The sequence below is a fragment of the Balaenoptera borealis genome (genome assembly GCF_965194805.1).
Source record: "Balaenoptera borealis genome assembly, chromosome: 21".
Lineage (NCBI taxonomy): Eukaryota > Metazoa > Chordata > Mammalia > Artiodactyla > Balaenopteridae > Balaenoptera > Balaenoptera borealis.
This window is the reverse complement of record NC_138880.1, coordinates 2,138,618-2,159,327: the sequence shown is the minus strand read 5'-3', so window position 1 is coordinate 2,159,327 and position 20,710 is coordinate 2,138,618. Positions and strand designations below refer to the sequence as shown.

General features: G+C 43.1%; 1 protein-coding gene across 7 annotated transcripts in view; it reads left to right on the top strand.

Annotated features, from left to right (window-relative positions):
• Positions 1-249: 249 nt before the first annotated feature.
• Positions 250-20,710, top strand: part of INTS10 (integrator complex subunit 10) — a gene marked incomplete at its 5' end in the record, with an annotated part of 36,296 nt that continues 15,835 nt past the window's right edge. For 2 of the 7 annotated variants that reach the window (XM_082374841.1, XM_082374846.1), the window contains 10 exons: positions 291-666; positions 1,258-1,325; positions 2,512-2,615; positions 4,220-4,359; positions 6,506-6,587; positions 7,081-7,221; positions 7,652-7,823; positions 8,284-8,453; positions 9,244-9,377; positions 19,425-19,578. In XM_082374841.1, coding sequence (XP_082230967.1) covers positions 538-666; positions 1,258-1,325; positions 2,512-2,615; positions 4,220-4,359; positions 6,506-6,587; positions 7,081-7,221; positions 7,652-7,823; positions 8,284-8,453; positions 9,244-9,377; positions 19,425-19,578 — 1,294 coding nt within the window. Of the gene's footprint in view, positions 667-1,257; positions 1,326-2,511; positions 2,616-4,219; positions 4,360-6,505; positions 6,588-7,080; positions 7,222-7,651; positions 7,824-8,283; positions 8,454-9,243; positions 9,378-19,421; positions 19,579-20,710 lie in introns of those variants that run through there. The other 5 variants (XM_082374845.1, XM_082374840.1, XM_082374842.1 and 2 more) reach the window with 5 other exon arrangements.

The following is a 20,710-nucleotide window of genomic DNA, read 5'->3' as shown; positions in this document are numbered from 1 at the left end:
AGACGTGACCATGCTGAGGACCCAAAGCACCGGTCCAAACGCTGGCGTTACCGCCTGACCGAAACCAGCGCGAGCCTTTCTGTACATCCGATCCGGAGGTCCCGAGGGGCTCTTCCCGCCGCCTCCGCGCCGCCTCTCGGCGCTCCCCCTCCAGCGTCTTCCCCGCCCGGCCCCCGGCCGCCCGGCCAGGACCGGGCTTCGCGCGTGCTCCCTGGCTGCACCGGGGTCGCTCCCGAGCAGGGTGAGAATCCGCTCCTCCGCGTCTTGGAGGCGACCTGGAAGAGCCGGGACGAACGCACTAGGTCTTCAGAGAACGAAACGGCCGGGCACAGGCGCAGAGTGGCCAGGAAGAGGCTGCTCGCAAAGCCCGGAAGCCCTGCCGGATCCACCCTGCGGCGGCCGCGCGACCCCGGACCTGCGCAGTAGCGTCCGCGGCGGCGGCGGCGGCGGCGGCAGCAAGATCCGCGGCGGCAGGGTCCGCGGCGCCCCCCAGCCGGAAGGTCCGGCAGCCTCAGGCCGCCCGAGGCCTCCCGCGTCATGTCGGCCCAGGGCGACTGCGAGTTCCTGGTGCAGCGAGCCCGCGAGCTGGTGCAGCAGGACCTGTGGGCCGCCAAGGCTTGGCTGATCACGGCCCGCAGCCTCTACCCCAGCGACTTCAACATCCAGGTGAGGCCGGGTGGGGGCGCAGGTGGGGCGCTCCTCCCCGCTTCCCTGAGCCCCCCGCGAGGCTGGCCCAGGGGACCCCGGGCCCCGCTCCGGGTCGGGGCGACGGGAGCGTTACCCTCTCGGCGGCCGGGACAGCGCCTCGCGCCGCCGGGCAAGGCCGCCCGCCGGCTCGTGGGTCCGGACGGCCGCCGAGCGGGCGCGGGTAGTGGCGGGGGCGGGGGCGGGGGCGGGGTGGGGGTGTTCTAGGTCCCCGCGGGAGGGAGCTGGGGTGCAGTGTAGTGAACACAGGCGCCAGCTCCGGGCTGCGGCTCTGTGAGGGGACCAGTACCGCGCACCTGCGGGCCCCGCGGTAGATAAAGGCATTCGAGTGACGCGAACGCCGTAGACCTGCACCGCGTTGCCGTCGGGGGTAGTCAGAAGCCCCGCTGGCCGCGGGAGACGTGCCTGCGCTAAGCCGGGGCCCCGGGGACGTGCGGCGCGAGCCCTAAGGCTCCGTCAGCGCGTGATGCCCGACCCTGGGACCTCCGGGGCGGTGGGGTGAGCCGGGCCGGCCGGGCGGAGGGCCTGACGCGGCCCCGGCCCGTGTTGCAGTATGAGATGTACACCATCGAGCGGAACGCGGAGCGGACGGCCACCGCCGGGAGGCTGCTCTACGACATGTGAGTGGGGACGCCGCCCGCCCCTCTCGGGAGGTTTCCGTTCTGTCTGTGGCAGAGGGAGTTGGGGGAGGGTCCTCAAGTTTAGGTGCCGTATCCGGCACCTAAAGCTTAACGTGGTCGTGGGTCTAGGCCTTCCGTTAACTGCGGGGAAGTCTTCTTAGGTTTTATTCTTGTTACAGTTCTTCCATTCAATCATTTATTTTACTTTGGGAATAACGTAGTAAGGCTCCTCGCAGAAGTTGCGACGGTACTGAAGTGTAGAGAATAATCAGTGGAAGTCCCTCCCAGCCTCGGCCCGAGTTCAGGGGTGTGTGTGTCTGTGTGCATGTACGCCCAGGGGGCACCAGCAGGTTCTGGGGGAGGAGCTGCAGCGGTGAGCGCCTACCGCTCACCCACTGTGATGGGGCGCTTTCCAGGCCAGCATGCGGGGATCTACTTGCTTCTTTCTCCTGTCTGCATAGCGTTTCAGCCCTCTTTTCTCGGCGGACATTTAGGTAGTTTCCAGTTGTTTGAAATTATATTCAGAGTGTCAGAAAGCAGTTTTGTACTCACATTTGGGTGTTTTTCTGTAGAGTAGATTCTTAGACGTAGGTTTTCCTAGTCGAAGGGTATGCGCATTTTAAATTTCGATGCACTGTCAGATTACTCTCCAAAAAGTACTGTTCAGTTTACATCTCCACTGACCGTGTGTGAGTGCCTCTTTTCCCACACCTTCGCCAGCATTGGATATTATCAGTCTTTCTCTCAGCTGTCAATTTTTGCCGGTGCCGCAGGAGAAAACAATATCTTGCTATTTTTTAAAGATTTGTGTTTGTTGTATTACTAATAAGACTGAGTATCTTTTCAAATATTTGGCTGTTTGTATTTTTTCTGTGATTTGCCTTTGCCCATTTTTTTCTTTGGGGAGTTTTTTTTTTTTTTTTTTTTTTTCTCGTCGTTTAGGAGTGTTTTGCATATTATGGTCACTTGTCTTTTCACTTATTAAAAAAACTAAAGACTTTTTTGAGTACGCTCATTTTTCTTAGTTTTTATTTTTATATCTTTATTTCGGTTTGTTGTGGTACATCTATATATTCACTTGGAATATAGTAAAATATGTTTTTCTCTGATGCTAACGTTTTACTTTCTTTTTTGGATACTATTTGGAATCTGACATTTTAATTTAATGCATTCATTTTAAAAATAGGTTTGTGAATTTCCCAGATCAGCCCGTGGTGTGGAGAGAAATCAGCATTATTACATCAGCATTAAGAAACGATTCACAGGATAAACAAACCCAATTTTTAAGAAGTAAGAATGAAGTGATAACTTAATGGTGTATAAATTACTACTTCTGTAAGTCAGAAAGAGAAATACAAATACCGTATGCTAACGCATGTATATGGAATCTAAAAAAATGGTTCTGATGAACCTAGTGGCAGCAGGAATAAAGACACAGGCGTAGAGAACAGACTTGAGGACACAGGGGGAAAGGGGAAGATGAACAAAGTGAGAGAGTAGCACTGACATATATGCACTACCAAAAGTAAATTAGCTAGCTAGTGGGAAGCTGCTACACAGCACAGGGAGATCAGCTTTGTGACCACCTAGAGGGGTGGGATAGGGAGGGTGGGAGGGAGACACAAGAGGGAGGGGATATGGGGATATATGTGTATGTATAGCTGATTCACTTTGTTGTGCAGCAGAAACTAACACAACATTGTAAAGCAGTTATACGCCAATAAAGATGTAAAAAATAAAATTACCAACATCAATAAAGAGCTAAGGTATTAAAGCTATCATTAAGAAATCAGAGATAAGATATAATAATGTGTTTTATGCTACATACTCTAGCAATATACATAATTTATGATAAAATTAGAAGCAAAAATGTAAAAGAAGATAATTCATCTAATTTTTATAAAATGTATGAGATTAAAAGTAATTGTATTTTGGAAGTTTTGCCTACTTGGGTAAAAATACTAGCAATTATTTCACCGTAGTAAAAGTGACTCACAACTGTGAACCCAATAAGATGCAGTTTTATTGATCTGTTAATTTAAAAAATAATAATTTTCTGAAAAACAGAAATATCTAGAAAGTGATCATTCTTTTTACTGTTATTAGAACATAATGATGATGCTATCTCATATAATACAGTTGTAGATATACCAAAATATTTCCAAGTAGAATCATATTATAATAAAAAACATATAATTCTTTTTTTAAAAAATTACGACTTCTGGAATACCAAGTTCTGTGTAGTAATTTCACAAAAAAGTCACATCTGTGGTATTGGTACCCATATGCATGTTTTGTTCTTGGCAACTGAAGCCTGTACAAATGATGTCACTTGATCCCTTGAGCATATGCTTAGAACCCTTTAAACTTCCTTAAAGGATGTGGATTTATCAGTTGGCCCGGGAAACTGAATATATTTTAGCAAGTTATACAGTAATCAAAAAACATCTGTAGATTAGGCAGATCTCCACAGAACAGGAGAGAAACTTTCAGTAATTTATGACCTTTCTTATTAACCTTCACTCTGTGTTGGTTGCTATAGCCAATCCCGTATTTCAGATTTTGGATTAAAAAAAGTAGATTGTTTAGGTCATTTCAACTCAAGTGAGTGCTTTTTATCTCAGTCAGCAGCAAGCACTGCTGTGACCCTTCCCAGGCATCATTCTTCTCTTCTAGATCCAGTAAGGCCTCCAAAGGTTTTATCGTCATTCAGCAAATATCTTATGCCCCATAGTATCTGACCCCAAAGCCTTCCAGGTTGTAGGTGAACTCCAACAATAGTGGTTCTTCACTTAGTATACACCATTCTGTACGTGATGATGCCTTATTTCCACTTTTGCTTCCGTACTTTCTTTCTGAAAGAAACTTTTAAAAGTGAACTGTGTTATATACAGGTTTATTTGAAACTCTTCCTGGTCGGGTCCAGTGTGAAATGTTACTAAAGGTTACGGAACAATGCTTCAACACTTTGGAACGATCAGAAATGTTGCTTCTACTTTTGAGACGATTCCCTGAAACGGTGGTACAGCATGGGGTAAGATTTGATCCTTTCCTTTTTCATAAAAGAGAATAAAATTCATCAGTGGACTCACGAGTATGTTTAAGAGCTACAGTGTATATTATTCTAAAGCAGATTATTCTAATTCTGAGGAGTACCAGGTAAGATTGAACTCAAATCAAGGAATCTTTGTCAGTAAAGGTAAAAGGATGTCACTGTTACCAAACGCTATGAATATCCAGTAGAAGTTGTGTTACCAGTGTGAGGAAACAGTCACCAAGCCTTGACAGTGCTACTTATCTTCAATTTGTAAAGTACAGTAAAGTTTTAAAAAATAATCTGTTTCATTGTATTGAACAATGTGTTTGAATTTAAAGGAGAACCATAGTTTGTATTCTTAAGGTTTTTCACATGCTTTTGCCACATGGTCACTGTTTTCCCTCTACTCTGCCCTTTCCTCATATCTCTAATTATCATTGAGTGCTACTGGCAGGCACTGGTCGGTGGTCAGTAGGTCCTTCTGTACTCCTTAGATCCGTTGAGGTAGATAGCATCCTACTTTACATATATGTTAGTCACTTCCCGTGGCCAGTAACGGAGAGGTGGGGTTCAAATCATTAACTCTCTTAATTCAAACTCTTTGGCTTATTCTTTCTGGCTCCACTTTTCTGGCTGCTGGCCCCAGTTAACCTTCTCTGTACGTCCGTATATTAGTTTCAAGGACCGCCATAACAAAATACCAGAAGCTGGGTGCCTTAAAACAACAGAAGTTTATTCTCTCACAATTCTGGAAGCTCGAAGCCCAAAAGCAACGTATGGGCAGGGCCGTGCTCCCCGTGAGGGCTCTGGGGAGGACTCCTGCTCACCTCATCCTGGCTTCTGGGGCAGCAGCGATCCTTGTCATTCTTCGGCTTGCAGCTTCATCACTCGGTTTCGGCCTCTGTTGTCACGTGGCCTTCTTTGTGGTCTGTGTCCCTGTGTCTTTACATGACCTTCTTATAAAGATACCAGTCATTGGATTTAGGACCCACCCTGATCCAGTATGACTTCTACGAAGACCTTTTTCCTTTTTTTTTTGGCTGCATTGGGTCTTTGTTGCTGCACGTGGGCTTTCTCTAGTTGCGGTGAGCGGGGGCTTCTCTTCATTGCGGTGTGTGGGCTTCTCGTTGCTGCGCGTGGGCTTTCTCTAGTTGCGGCGATCCGGGGCTACTCTTCGTTGCGGTGCATGGGCTTCTCACTGCGGTGGCTTCTCTTGTCACGGAACACAGGCTCTAGGCATGTGGGCTTCAGTAGTTGTAGCACGTGGGCTCAGTAGTTGTGGCTCGCAGGCTCTAGAGCGCAGGCTCAGTAGTTGTGGCGCACGGGCTTAGTTGCTCGGCGGCATGTGGGATCTTCCCAGCCCAGGGCTCAAACCCGTGTCCCATGAATTGGCAGGCGGATTCTTAACCACTGCACCGCCGGGGAAGTCCCACAAAGACCTTTTTTATAAGATAAAAAATATATGAGGTCACATTCTGAGGTTCTGAGTGGACGTGAATTTTGGGAGGATGCTGTTCAACCTGGTGTCCTCCCTGATCATTACTCTGACTTTTAACTTTCTGTCTCATGTAATTGTTTACATGGTTCCCCTCTCCCCCCACCCCATGCATCCCCAAGTGGTTACAAGGAAGATGATGCAGGTGTTGGTGGATTTGGAGAAGCCAGCTTTCTACTAGGCTAGGGCATCAGTAATGGGAAGGTGGCCTTCTCAAACAGTTGTGTCCGACCTAGTCCAGGCTGTATGACTGACTACTCCCGGCAACTCTTGAAGATGTTAAGTTTTGTCTACATAATGCATCTTGATGTAGAGAGTATAGTTAGTTTCTACATTTCTTAGAAAGATCTCTACATCTCTATTATCAAACTAGCTCCAGTGCTTCCATTAAGTTTCTTAGACGTTTTAATTGTACTAGTTCAGGGGAGAATAACCAAGACAGAGTGGTCTGTGCTCAGGTGAACGTGGGGTTCCCTTCTGGGTGGTGTTGCTGATGCGTTCTTTTGTTTTCTGGTCTGTAAAATGATAGTATTCGTTTCCTGGGTAAGTTTGAATATACAAACTATGTGGTAAATCAAATATGGTGTTTATTCTTATAATTCTGACATCTGAAACTTAACACAAATGATTAATTGTATTTTGAAACAGGTTGGCCTTGGGGAGGCACTATTGGAGGCTGAAACTATTGAAGAGCAAGAATCTCCTGTTAACTGCTTTAGAAAATTATTTGGTAAGAAAAATTACATCTTGTATTCATTCCTTATGCTAAGTAGAATATGCTGGGGGTAAGTGTCATTTCAGAAATAAGGTCATTTGTGGAAAGCAAAGGAACTCCTCGTATTATGGGATTTAAATCCGTGTTTATTTTTTCAGTTCAGAAAGCATTTTAAACAACTCCTAAATTTTTATTATGTAATAGTTGATACCTCTGAAAGAATATGTGTAGCCATGTATTTGAGTATGAAGCATACTAATAAACACCTGAATTTCCACCCAAACATCACTCATAATGTGGAATCTGCCTGTGTGTTTCCTTGCTGACTCCATCCACTGGTGTCCCTCTGCACTGCAGTTTTTAAATAAATGTGCCATAAGGGGTTTCTTTTTGCCTATCTATTTTAGGTACTACATTAAGTGAACTCTAAAATAAATTTTGTTTTTGCCAGAACCCTAGAGTAGACAAACAGCTTAATCGGTTTTTCCTCATTTTCCCTCTTCAACAGTGTGTGATGTCCTTCCTCTAATAATTAACAACCATGACGTTCGGTTGCCCGCCAATTTGTTGTATAAGTACTTGAACAAAGCAGCTGAATTTTATATCAATTATGTCACTAGGTCTACTCACATAGAGAGTCAGCATCAAGGTAAGTGGGAATAACCTGCAGTTTATTTTATTGAATTTTTTATTTTGTAAAATTTCAAGCTCAGAAATCCCTCAACATTCTGATTATTCTCCTCTGGATACATACCAGTTTGATAGTCTTGCTAAAACATGGTTCCTAGAAAAAAACACTACAGTTAGGAGATGAGACTTTTCCAGAACCAGTTTTACCCCTCGATTGAAACAGTGAACCTGCTGAACTTTAAGGTTAACTTCATGCATTAACCACAGCTCAAAGGTCCCTTCCTGCTCCACCAGGGGCCAGTGGTGGGTCTTTGAATAAAACACCCAACATGCTGAGGGTCTGTGTTCTTGCCTCTTGCATGGGGAGTTAGACATGTTTTCTCTATAAAGTACCGCATAAATAGTAAGTAGTAATGGTAATTGTCAGCTACTTTTTTTTCACATCTCAGGTGCCCAAGAAACGTCTGATTTAATGTCACCGAGCAAACGTAGCTCTCAGAAGTACATAATAGAGGGGCTGACTGAAAAATCATCCCAGATCGTGGACCCCTGGGAGAGGTTGTTTAAGATTTTGAATGTTGTTGGAATGAGATGTGACTGGCAGATGGATAAAGGAAGACGGTACAAAACTGTTCACTTCTAAGATTGCATAACAAATCTTTTGATAGCATACTTTCTATAAAACAAAATACTTTTTTCTAAAAGCATATAATGTATAGGTACACCTCTGTCTGGGCAAATTCTGTAACACTCAGTATTTATGCAAAAGAGTGGTTTTTCACTTTATTAAAAGATTCCCCACGGAAGTATGAACTCTTAAGATGATGTTGAGCTTGAAGCACTCCTTGGTGTTTAGAGGAAAGAGAAGCTACTTGGCATGTTTGTGTCATGAACTCTTGGCCTGTTGCTGCTCTAATTCAGAAGAGGAATTTGCATCCATATGCAGACAATGAAGAATAATTTTACATGCCTAGAGCCACATTTGGTAGTTGTAATGGTTCTATTGGGGCTTTTCTCTGGTAGACCTTTTGCTGACAAGCCCAGAGTAATTAAATAATTTTTATTGTCCTTCACCTTTCAGAAGCTATGGTGATATTTTGCATAGAATGAAGGATCTCTGCAGATACATGAACAACTTTGATAACGAAGCTCATGCAAAATATAAAAACCAAGTGGTTTATTCCACTATGTTGGTCTTCTTTAAGAATGCATTTCAGTATGTCAACAGCATACAGCCGTCTCTATTCCAAGGTTGGTTTAAGAATTTTAGAGTGTCTCAAAATACTGGCCTCATTGGGGGTGGTGAGGAAGATGAAAAATGTTTACCTTAACATTGTTCTTGGATCCAAATAATTGCGGGGTGATGCCAGAGCTTTCATTAGTTGTTGATTTTTATGTAAGTAAGTTTTCATTAAAAACTTCTATATCAAAGGATGTAGTGGTACTGTGAAACTAAATACAGATATTGAATGCCTCTGTTTTAAAAAAGCAGCAGATGTAGCTAAGTACTGAAGTAGATTTCACAATGACTTCTCAATAGACAAAGATTTTTAAAAAAATATGTATGCATATAAATTCTAGAGAATGGGAAAAACAGGAAAACTACAGGAAAACAGGGTGAAATCAGCCACAATATTTCCAGTGTAATGCAGCTCTCATTTTTGTGTATTGCCTATAGTGTTTCATGTATTTAGATTTGTTTGGAATTTATAACAGCAATGTATGTGCGACTTGGTAGTTTTTCTTCTTTTGGTAATTTTATGCTTCGTGATCATTGTAAAAAATTGATAGATAACGTAAGAACAGATGCAAAGAGGGAACTTTCCCTTGTCCACCACTGAGGAAGAACCTTTATTAACAATTTGGTTTACATCTGTACAGTTTTTCATTTCTGTATATGTATATGTATACTTATTTGTTTACCTAATTGGGATGATACTGAATGTATTTTCACACGATGGTTGAGTAAATTTCCACCTGATATTGAGTACTGTTTTCCTTGCTGCATTTTTAAGTGTTGGTGTTTTCCCTCTATCCACAGGTCCTAATGCCCCTAGCCAAGTTCCGCTGGTCCTTCTGGAGGACATATCAAATGTATACGGTGATGTAGAAATTGATCGCAATAAACACATACATAAAAAGAGGAAACTAGCTGAGGGAAGAGAAAAAACCATGGTAATTCTTTCAGATATAATTGTTAACGGATTATATGTTTATGGTTTGCTAGAAATGAATCTTTGAAAACATGGCTCTGGAGCTAAATTGATAAAGCTTAGGTCTTTTAATTATAAAATATAATTACTATATAAAATCAGTGGTTCTCAACTAGAGGTGATTTTGCCCCCTGGGTTATTTGACAGCGTCCGAGGACATTTTTGATGGTCGTGGCTCGGTGGGGAGGGGTTACTGTTAGTATCTAGTGAACGGAGGCCAGGGATGCTGTTAAACATGCCCCTGTGCACAAGGAGAGCCCCACAGCAAAGCGTTATCCAGCCCCAAAGGCCGCTAGTGCTGAGGCGGAGGAACCCTGGTGTAAGTCGTTCATACCTGTTTGACTTAGTGCCATCGATTAAATTTAAAAGGCGAAACCAGATAAACTACCTTGGACATGTAGAGCGGGGTGCCGAGGGGCACTGGCCACAGAACGGGGAGTTCTTAGGCCATCGGGGTAGGAGGTCATAACCCGAGGGGAGATGTTGGAACGGTCTCGTGAAGGAGGTTGGCATTTGACGCCAGCCTTGTAGGGTTTTGTTGTTTGGAATTGGGAAGTAGATTTTGTTGAGAGGGGGCACAAAGATGCAGGAAACCAGAGAGAGTGAACCATCAGTCTTCTGATCTGGCCTGCTGGCGAGCCAGTGCCCAACGCTGATTTTCGAACTCTTTTTTAAGCAGAGGAATCCTTTCTTTCAAGGAACACTTTTGCGGAGGCCCGTCATGTAACGTGACAGTGGGGATGCTCTCGGTCAGGGCTCAGCAAACCTTGTCCTGTGAAATGCCGGGCGGTGAATGTTTCAGGCTTTGCCGGCCCTGCGTCTCCATGGCAGCTACTCAGCTGTGCTGCTGAAGTGCAGAAGTAGCCACAGACAGTGGGAGACAGCAGGGCTTGTCCTGCAGGGCATAGCGTGCCAGCCCCTCCTCTGGTGCAAGTGTGAGGGCAGCCAGGAGTCTCACCCACCTTCTGTCCCCTCCTCTCCGCCTTTCAGTCTCTTACCTGCTCTTCTTCAGCCCTTGGGTAACATTTAACGAAACCCTGGCTTGATGAGAGGCAGGTCTGAAAATCAGTTTAATCTGATGTCTCCGAGGTTCTGGAGTATAAAGTGGTTTGGAGTGGGAAGACGTGGCCCATTCTGAATGTGCGTGTAAGGGTGTTAACCCTTCTGAAAAACTAGTTTGTTTCCTTCCACAGAAATAATGCTCAACATGCACAATTTTGCTTTGAAGCCCAACCCTGAACCCCAGGCTGAGGTCTCCGTGCTAGCCAGGCTTTCCCAGACGCCCTCTGTCTGCTCTTCCGTTTTTCCTGACATCCCCAGGCGGGGTAACTCTCGTTAGCTCTCCCTTCTGCTTTCTGCGGGTGTGTGGTTTCACAGTAAGACCACGGACACCTCTCCCACCCATGTAGGTGGTAGGTTGTGTGTTCCTGGTCTTAATGAAAAGCAGCGGCCTGTCACTCAGCGTACGTAGCGTATGCACCCTGCGTGTGTCTCCATCCCTCCCGCCTCCTCCCCGTCCAGGCACCGCGGCCTCTGCCCTGGGTCACCCGCGTCCTCCTCCTCGCTCCCTGCTCGCTCTCTTGCTCCCCACAATCTCTCCTCTACCCAGCAGCCTTAGTGACCTTTTCACAGTGTGAGTCAGACGTGGCTTCTGCCTCCGACGGCTTCCCGTCACTCTAAGAGTAAAATCCAGACTCTTTGCTCTGGCTTCGGAGCGTGCCCTGAGCCGCCCTCGGTGCTGCAGACACGCTGGCTGCCGCTGCTCCTGCCCGGGCCCGGCGCAGCCCATAGCCACGCTCTGGGGCGGAGTGCCTTTCTGTGCCCGGCTGGGTCCCGTCGGTCAGCGCTCAGCCCAGAGCCGAGCGCTCTCCCGGAGGCTGCCTCCAAATGGCCATCAGTGTTCTCTTTTTATTACTGTATCCAAATTCTGCATAGCCCTTATTGCTGTTTATTTTTAATTCTTTCTTGGTTGGTTGGTTTGCTGTCCGTGTCCCTTCACCAGAGTACAAGCTCCATGGGGCCAGCGACAGTGTCTGGGCCTCCATTCGAACGGTGCCTGCGCCCCAGCAGGCCTTCGGTGAGCTCTGGTGCGCGAGGGGATTCACACACGCCCTCCTGGGTGTGGGTCCGGGCCGTGGTACAGCTGTTTAGCCTCTGGCCCATCCGTTCTTCCCTTCCATCCTTCACTCGTCGTGTGCCGTCTAGCAGGCTCTGCTCTCATGCTCTGGCCCTCCAGGCAGTCTGGGGTCTCTGTCCCACTGCCTTCCCCACCCAGTGCAGGTCCAGCCAGGTCTGTTTGTCCCATTGTGGCAGGGGACATACCTGGTGGCCCATGAGCTCAGCTCACAGACCTGTCTTGTTTTACTCATAGTGTTTTGTTTTGTTTTGTTTTTACTAACCTAGCACCTAAAACTTGGAGGCTTTCTCTCACTGTCCAGATGTGTGACGTCCCTTTAATAATTGGTGTCTCTGATAATGCTGGCCCCTTGTGGAGGCCCAGCCCTGCAGTGGGGTGGACATTCTCCCCGCAGCCTAAGTGCCTGCTCACGTGACCGGCCAGGCAGCGGGAGCCGGGGGCAGTCTCCCCGTGGGCAGGGTGCTCCCCCCACGTACACTCGCGTGCCTTCCCTGAGGTCAGGACCCCTGCTTCAGAGCATATCCCCGCAGAGCCTCGGAGTGCATTGCTGTGTTTCGAAATCATTTTCTCTAAACTTTACAGACTGTTTGGAACTCCACGCTATCCCCACCACATCTGAGGCCCTTCCGGAAACTCCTGATCTCATTGTGAGGCAGGAATGTGTTCCATGAGTTGCCACGGCGATGAACACACCATTCCTATTACTGTATCTCACTAGATGGCCCACGTGTGGCCCACATGTGGCCCCAATGAGCTAGGGTGCCTGACAGATGGGTTTTGGTTTTGAAAGGAATTGGGGTGTGTGTCATTACTAGGGGGATAAGAATATGAAGCTAACTAGGGTGGGACGGGGAGGGTCCCCAGCTGTCAAGGAATGGGGAGAAAGTGGGTAGTGGGAGGGAGGTGCCAATTTTTTCTGAATTTAGCTTGAGGATTGGAGTTTTTTTTGTTTGTTTTAACTATAGTTGTTTTACAATGTTGTGTTAGTTTCAGGTGTACAACTTCAGATTCTTTTCCATTCTGTGTTATTACAAGATATTGAATATAGTTCCCTGTGCTGTGCAGTAGGTCCTTGTTGGTTATCTATTTTATATATAGTAGTTTTTTGTTGTTGTTGTTAGTTTCTGCTTTATAACAAAGTGAATCAGTTATACATATATATATGTTCCCATATCTCTTCCCTCTTGCATCTCCCTCCCTCCCACCCTCCCTATCCCACCCCTCTAGGTGGTCACAAAGCACTGAGCTGATCTCCCTGTGCTATGTGGCTGCTTCCCACTAGCTATCTATTTTACATTTGGTAGTGTATATATGTCCATGACACTCTCTCACCCTGTCACATCTCACCCCTCCCCCTCCCCATATCCTCAAGTCCATTCTTTAGTAGGTCTGTGTCTTTATTCCCATCTTGCCCCTAGGTTCTTCATGACCCTTTTTTTTTTTCCTTAGATTCCATATATATGTGTTAGCATACTGTATTTGTTTTTCTCTTTCTGACTTACTTCACTCTGTATGACAGACTCTAACTCCATCCACCTCATTACAAATACCTCCATTTCATTTCTTTTTATGGCTGAGTAATATTCCATTGTATATATGTGCCCCATCTTCTTTATCCATTCATCCGATGATGGACACTTAGGTTGCTTCCATGTCCTGGCTATTGTAAATAGAGCTGCAATGAACATTTTGGTACATGACTCTTTTTGAATTATGGTTTTCTCAGGGTATATGCCCAATAGTGGGATTGCTGGGTCGTATGGTAGTTCTATTTTTAGTTTTTTAAGGAACCTCCATACTGTTCTCCATAGTGGCTGTATCAATTTACATTTTCACCAACAGTGCAAGAGTGTTCCCTTTTCTCCACACCCTCTCCAGCATTTATTGTTTCTAGATTTTTTGATGATGGCCATTCTGACTGGTGTGAGATGATACCTCATTGTAGTTTTGATTTGCATTTCTCTAATGGTTAATGATGTTGAGCATCCTTTTATGTGTTTGTTGGCAATCTGTATATCTTCACTGGAGAAATGTCTCTTTAGGTCTTTTGCCCATTTTTGGATTAGGTTGTTTGTTTTTTTGATGTTGAGCTGCATGAGCTGCTTGTATATTTTGGGGATTAATCCTTTGTCAGTTGCTTCGTTTACAAATATTTTCTTCCATTATGAGGGTTGTCTTTTCCTCTTGTTTATGGTTTCATTTGCTGTGCAAAAGCTTTTAAGTTTCATTAGGTCCCATTTGTTTATTTTTGTTTTTATTTCCATTTCTCTAGGAGGTGGGTCAAAAAGGATCTTGCTGTGATTTATGTCATAGAGTGTTCTGCCTATGTTTTCCTCTAAGAGTTTTATAGTGTCTCGCCTTACATTTAGGTCTTTAATCCATTTTGAGTTTTTTTTTGTATATGGTGTTAGGGAGTGTTCTAATTTCATTCTTTTACATGTAGCTGTCCAGTTTTCCCAGCACCACTTATTGAAGAGGCTGTCTTTTCTCCATTGTATATTCTTGCCACCTTTATCAAAGATAAGGTGACCATATGTGCATGGGTTTATCTCTGGGCTTTCTGTCCTGTTCCGTTGATCTATATTTCTGTGTCTGTGCCAGTACCATACTGTCTTGATTACTGTAGCTTTGTAGTATAGTCTGAAGTCAGGGAGTCTGATTACTCCAGCTCCATTTTTCTTTCTCAAGATTGCTTTGGGTATTCGGAGTCTTTTGTGTTTCCATACAAATTGTGAAATTTTTTGTTCTACTTCTGTGGAAAATTGCCATTGGTAGTTTGATAGGGATTGCATTGAATCTGTAGATCGCTTTGGGTAGTATAGTCATTTTCACAACATTTGTTTCTTCCAATCCAAGAACATGGTCTCCATCTGTCTGTATTGTCTTTAATTTCTTTTATCAGTGTCTTATAGTTTTCTGCATACAAGTCTTTTGTCTACTTAGGTAGGTTTATTCCTAGGTATTTTATTCTTTTTGTTGCAGTCGTAAATGGGAGTGTTTCCTTAATTTCTCTTTCAGATTTTTCATCATTGATGTATAGGAATACAAGAGATTTCTGTGCATTAATTTTGTATCCTGCTATGCAAATCAAACAATGTGATACACCATATTAAGAAATTGAAGAATAAAAACCATATGATAATCTTAATTGATGCAGAAAAAGCTTTCGACAAAATTCAACACCCATTTATGATAAAAACCCTCCAGAAAGTAGGCATAGAGGGAACCTACCTCAACATAATAAAGGCCATATATAACAAACCCACAGCCAACATCGTTCTCAGTGGTGAAAAACTGAAACCATTTCCTCTAAGATCAGGCACAAGACAAGGTTTCCCACTCTCACCACTGTTATTCAACATAGTTTTGGAAGTTTTAGCCACAGCAATCAGAGAAGAAAAAGAAATAAAAGGAATCCAAATCAGAAAAGAAGAAGTAAAGCTGTCACTGTTTGCAGATGACATGACACTATACATAGAGAATCATAAAGATGCTACCAGAGGGCTTCCCTGGTGGCGCAGTGGTTAAGAATCAGCCTGCCAATGCAGGGGACATGGGTTCAAGCCCTGGTCTGGGAAGAACACACATGCTGCAGAGCAGCTAAGCCCATGCGCCACAACTACTGAGCCTGCGCTCTAGAGCCTGCCAGCCACAACTACTGAAGCCTGCCCGCCTAGAGCCTGTGCTCCACAACAAGAGAAACCACCACAGTGAGAAGCCCGCACACCACAATGAAGAGTAGCCCCCGCTCGCCTCAACTAGAGAAAGCCCGCGTGCAGCAACGAAGACCCAATGCCGCCATAAACAAAACAAAAAACAAAACAGAACAAAAAGAAAAGATGCTACCAGAAAACTACTAGAGCTAATCAATGAACTTGGTAAAGTAGCAGGATACAAAATTAATGCACAGAAATCTCTTGCATTCCTATGAGTTTCTTTGCTGAGCAAAAGCTTATAAGTTTGATTTGGTGCCATTTGTTTATTTTTGTTTTTATTTCTTTTGCCTTGGGAGACTGATCTAAGAAAATATTACTATGATTAATGTCTGAGAATGTTTTGCCTATGTTCTCTTACAGCTGTTTTATGGTGTCATGCTTTATATATAAGTCTTTAGGCCATTTTGAGTTTATTTTTGTGTATGGTTTGAGGGAGTGTTCTAATTTCATTGATTTGCATGTGGCTGTCCAGCTTTCCCAGCACCACTTGCTGAGGAGACTGTCTTTTCTCCATTGTATATTCTTGCCTCCTCTGTTGAAGATTAATTGACCAGAGGTGTGTGGGTTTATTTCTGGTCTCTCTTCTGTTCCATTGATCTACATGTCTGTTTTTGCGCTAATACCATGCTATTTTGATTACTATAGCTTTGTAGTATTGTCTGAAGTCTGAGAGGCTTATGCCTCCAGCTTTGTTCTTTTTCCTGAGAATTGCTTTGGCAATTCTAGGTCTTTTGTAGTTCTGTATAAATTTTAGGATTATTTGTTTTAGCCCTGTGAAAAATGTCATGGGTAATTTGATAAAGGATCACATTAAATATGTAGATTGCTTTGGGTAGTATGGCCATTTTAACAATATTAATTCTTCCATTTCAAGAGCATGGGATACCTTTCCATTTCTTTGAATCATCTTCAGTTTCCTTTATCAGTGTTTTAGAGTTCTCAGCATATAGGTCTTTCACCTCCTTGGTTAGGTTTATTCCTAGGTTTATTTATTTATTTATTTAAAATATTTTACTCTTTTTTTTTTTTATAATTCTTTATTTTATTTATTTTTATTTTTGGCTGTGTTGGGTCTTCGTTTCTGTGCAAGGGCTTTCTCCAGTTGCAGCAAGCGGGGGCCACTCTTCATCGCGGTGTGCGGGCCTCTCATTATCGTGGCCTCTCTTGTTGCGGAGCACAAGCTCCAGACACGCAGGCTCAGTAGTTGTGGCTCACGGGCCTAGTTGCTCCGCGGCATGTGGGATCTTCCCAGACCAGGGCTCGAACCCGTGTCCCCTGCCTTGGCAGGCAGATTCTCAACCACTGCGCCACCGGGGAAGCCCAGTTTGTTTATTTTTTGACGTGATTTTAAATGGGATTTTTTTTTTTTACTTTCTGATATTTCATTGTTAGTGTGAAGAAATGTAACAGAATTTTGTATATTTATCTTGTATCCTGCTACCTTGCTGAATTCATTTATTAGTTCTAATAGTTTTTGTGTGGAGTCTTTAGGGTTTTCTATATAGAGTATCATTTCTTCTCATACAATGACAGTTTTACCTCTTCCCTTCCAATTTGGATACCTTTTATTTCTTTTTCTTGTCTAATTGCTGGGTTAGGACTTCCAATACTGTGTTGAATAGAAGTGGTAAGAGTGGGCATCCTTGTCTTGTTCCAGATTTTAGTGGGAAGGCTTTCAGCTTTTCATCATTGAGTATTATGTTGGCTGTGGGTTTGTCGTAAGTGGTTTTATTATGTTGAGATATATTCATTCCCACTTTGGTGAGAACTTTCATCATGAATGGATGTTGAGTTTTGTTTTGTTTTGTTTTGTTTTTTTCTTATTTATTTTTTGGCTGCGTCAGGTCTTCGTTGCTGCGCAAGGGCTTTCTCTAATTGCAGTGAGCAGGGGCTATTCTTCGTTGCAGTGCACAGTCTTTTCATTGCGGTGGCTTCTCTTGTTGCAGAGCATGGGCTCTAGGCGTGCGGGCTTCAGTAGTTGCGGCACACAGGCTCAGTAGTTGCGGCACGTGGACCCTAGAGTGCACGGGCTTCAGTAGTTGCAGGGTGTGGGCTCAGTATTTGTGGCACACAGGCTCTAGGGTGCGCGGGCTTCAGTAGTTGTGGCGCACAGGCTTAGTTGCTCCACAGCATGTGGGATCTTCCTGGACCAGGGATCAAATCTGTGTCCCGTGCATTGGCAGGCGGATTCTTAACCACTGTGCCACCAGGGAAGTCCAGATGTTGAGTTTTATCAAATGCTTTTTCTGCATCTGTCAAGATAATCATGTGGCTTTTGTCTTTTCTTTTGTTAATATGGTGTATCACATTGATTGATTAGTGTTGTGTTGAACCATCCTTGTGACCCTGGAATGAATCTAACTTGATCATGGGTGTATGATCATTTTTATGTATTGTTGGATTCAGTTTGCTAATATTTTGTTGAGGATTTTTGCGTCTATATTTATCAAAGATATTGACCTGTAATTTTCTTTTTTTGTAGTGTCTTTGTCTGGTTTGGTATCAGGGTGATGGTGGCTTCATAGAATGACTTTGGGAGTGTTCCCTCCTCTTCAGTCTTTTGGAGGAGTTTGAGACGGATTGGTATGAGTTATTCTTTGTGTGTTTGGTAGAATTCCCCAGTGAAGCCATCTCATCCTGGACTTTTGTTTACAGGGAGTTTTTTTAATAACAGATTCTGTTTTAGTGATTGGTCTGTTCAGAGTATCTGTTTTTTTCTTGATTAAGTTTTGACAGGCTGTATGTTTCTAGAAACTTGTCCATTTCTTCTAGGTTGTCCATGTCATTGGCATGTAACTGTTCATAGTATTCTCTTATGATTTGTTTTGTTTCTCCAGTATTGGTTGTTATTTCTCCTCTTTCATTTCTTATTTTATTTAGTTCCTCTCTTTTCTTCATGGTGAGCCTGGCTGGAGGTTTGTTGGTTTTGTTTATGAGGATTGGAGCTTTTAGCTGAAATATTTTTACATAGTTTTTTAAAATTTTATTGAATTTTAAAAATTCAGTTGATTCAGTTGATTTACAGTGTTGTATTAATTTCTTTTGTACAGCAAATTGATTCAGTTATACATATGTATTCTTTTTCATATTCTTTTCCATTATGGTTTATTACAGGCTATTGAATATAGTTCCCTGTGCTATACAGTAGAATCTTGTTTTTTATTCATTCTATATATAATAGTTTGCATCTGTTAATCCCAAACTCCCAGTTCTTCCCTCCCCCATTCCCACCCTTGGCAACCACAAGTCTCTTCTCTATGTCTGTGAGTCTGTTTCTGTTTCACAGTTGTGTTTATTTGTACATATTTTTAAATGGTCTTAGTGGGGTAAAAATCTGCAGGGAGAATTTAATTTGGGTCAATGAATTAATAAAAATGACGTAGGTAGAATAAAAGATTCAAGAAATTTTCAGGAAAATAAAGTGAAATGGAGCTTTTTTGACTTTACTTGTTTTTGGCAAAAAGTCTGACCATACTCAGTGGCATTTACAATAGTTGCCTTTCTCTGAGGCCCTCTCTTTTCTTTGGCTTTATTTGAGATGAAGAGCAAGAAACGTAGGAAAGTTTATTATAGAGTAAAATGGGTAAGTGCAGACAAATGTAATTCCTGGCCAGACACCTTGCATTGGGTGGCCATTGGAGAAGTTATATGCAGTGAACAAAAGATAAGTAACAGTTTCTCTTAATTATTTCTCAGAGGACTCGGGCTTTAATTTTATTGTACTACAGAACAAACTGTTTCTTGGAAGCAAATTAAATGTCACATATTGGAAAAAATAAACTGTAAAACAGGTGCTACTTAATTAAGCTGTATCCCTAAATGTAAAAATGTAAGTTTTGGCTTTTATAACATTGATATATTTTTTAAGTTATTGGAAGTTTTAACTCTATGGCTTTACTCTGAAGCCAACATAAGCTTTGAATTTATCATCAGAAAACCTTAATTTTAAAAGTAACTATCAAATGCGTGAAAGGATGAAAATTTTATGTTACTTTTTAAAGCTAAATTGTTAAATTCAAAAAAATTGTATTATACTCATGATAGTATCCTTTGATATGAAATTCATATAATAGAATTGACAGCGATAAACGTAATAATGTTTAAGTAGTGACTATCTTTATAACTTTTAATCATGTTCTTCACATTCTCTAAGCAGAGTTCGGACGATGAAGACTGTTCAGCAAAAGGAAGGAATCGTCACATTGTTGTCAATAAGGCAGAACTTGCTAACTCGATCGAGGTGTTGGAAAGCTTTAAGCTGGCCAGAGAGAGCTGGGAGCTGCTCTATTCCCTGGAATTCCTTGACAAGGGTAAGGCATGCTTATCCTGCTGTGATATTTCATTTTTTATGTGAAATCATCATGCCGAAAAGGTTCATTATTCTACTCGAAATGTCAAGTCACTAACGGCTAATTAAATTGATTACGGTAGTTCACACATTTCATAGGATTCTTTTTTGAGCAGGAAATCTAATCAGTTATAAATATTCAAATAACCATTTACCTCTTAGCTCCTGCACTGGGGATGTATTATAATCAGGGTTGGGGTGGACTTGGAGGGAGCGGGGGTTTGGTCTTTCTGTTAAAATTTATATTGCTGGCCTTTTTTCTTGCTGGGTTTGTCTGGTGCTTTTAGTCGCTCTGCCCACTGCTTGGTGCCCCCTCCAGCCACATGTGACTAAGGCTGCAGAAGGTGGTGCTGTGCTGCCTGACTTGACTCCGTTGCTTGAAAGCCCAAATTCCAAACACTGCAGAAAGCCCGCTTTGAGCATAGAAATGAGAGGGAGTTTCCTCTGTATAATATTTACACTACTGAGTATTTCAACACTACTCAGAAATCACTAGCACTCTGCTAACCAGCATATTTTCCTGTACTTTGGGATCAAGGCCGTTACTTTCCTCCTGGCCAGTGGACAGTTGTCCCTGGCCTGCTCCTGTCACGTGCCTATACAGACCCCTTGTTTGATGTGTCATGTCATAGTTTCTAAGTAAACATTGCATCATCCAGTTCATCCTTGTCACATCTAGAATGGTGAATAGGTATCTGACTTTTGGAGGGGATGTTTTTCTTTAGGTATAAATCGACTTGAAAAAAATGAGTGAAACTCTTAGTGTCATATATTTATTACTTTAGCTGGGTGAAAGCAAAGCAGTTTAAAAGATAAAGTAATGTGTGAAAAGCATTCTGAGCAGCTGCTAGCACATGATGTGTGCTTAGTAAGGGTTGGTGCCTAATAAGATTATTGCTTGTGTATTACTGGTAAGTATTCTGCCCTAACTTTACTATCTAACTGAAAGTCCAGACCATTGTTTTAGAAATCAAAGTCTAAAGTTACATCCATTTTTTGGTAATTTGTTTCTCTCTGACTATTGTTCTGTTGGTGGGTATGTCAGTTTTATTCTCTGCTTCTGTGTTACTTATTTCTGGTAAATTAGCTTTTGA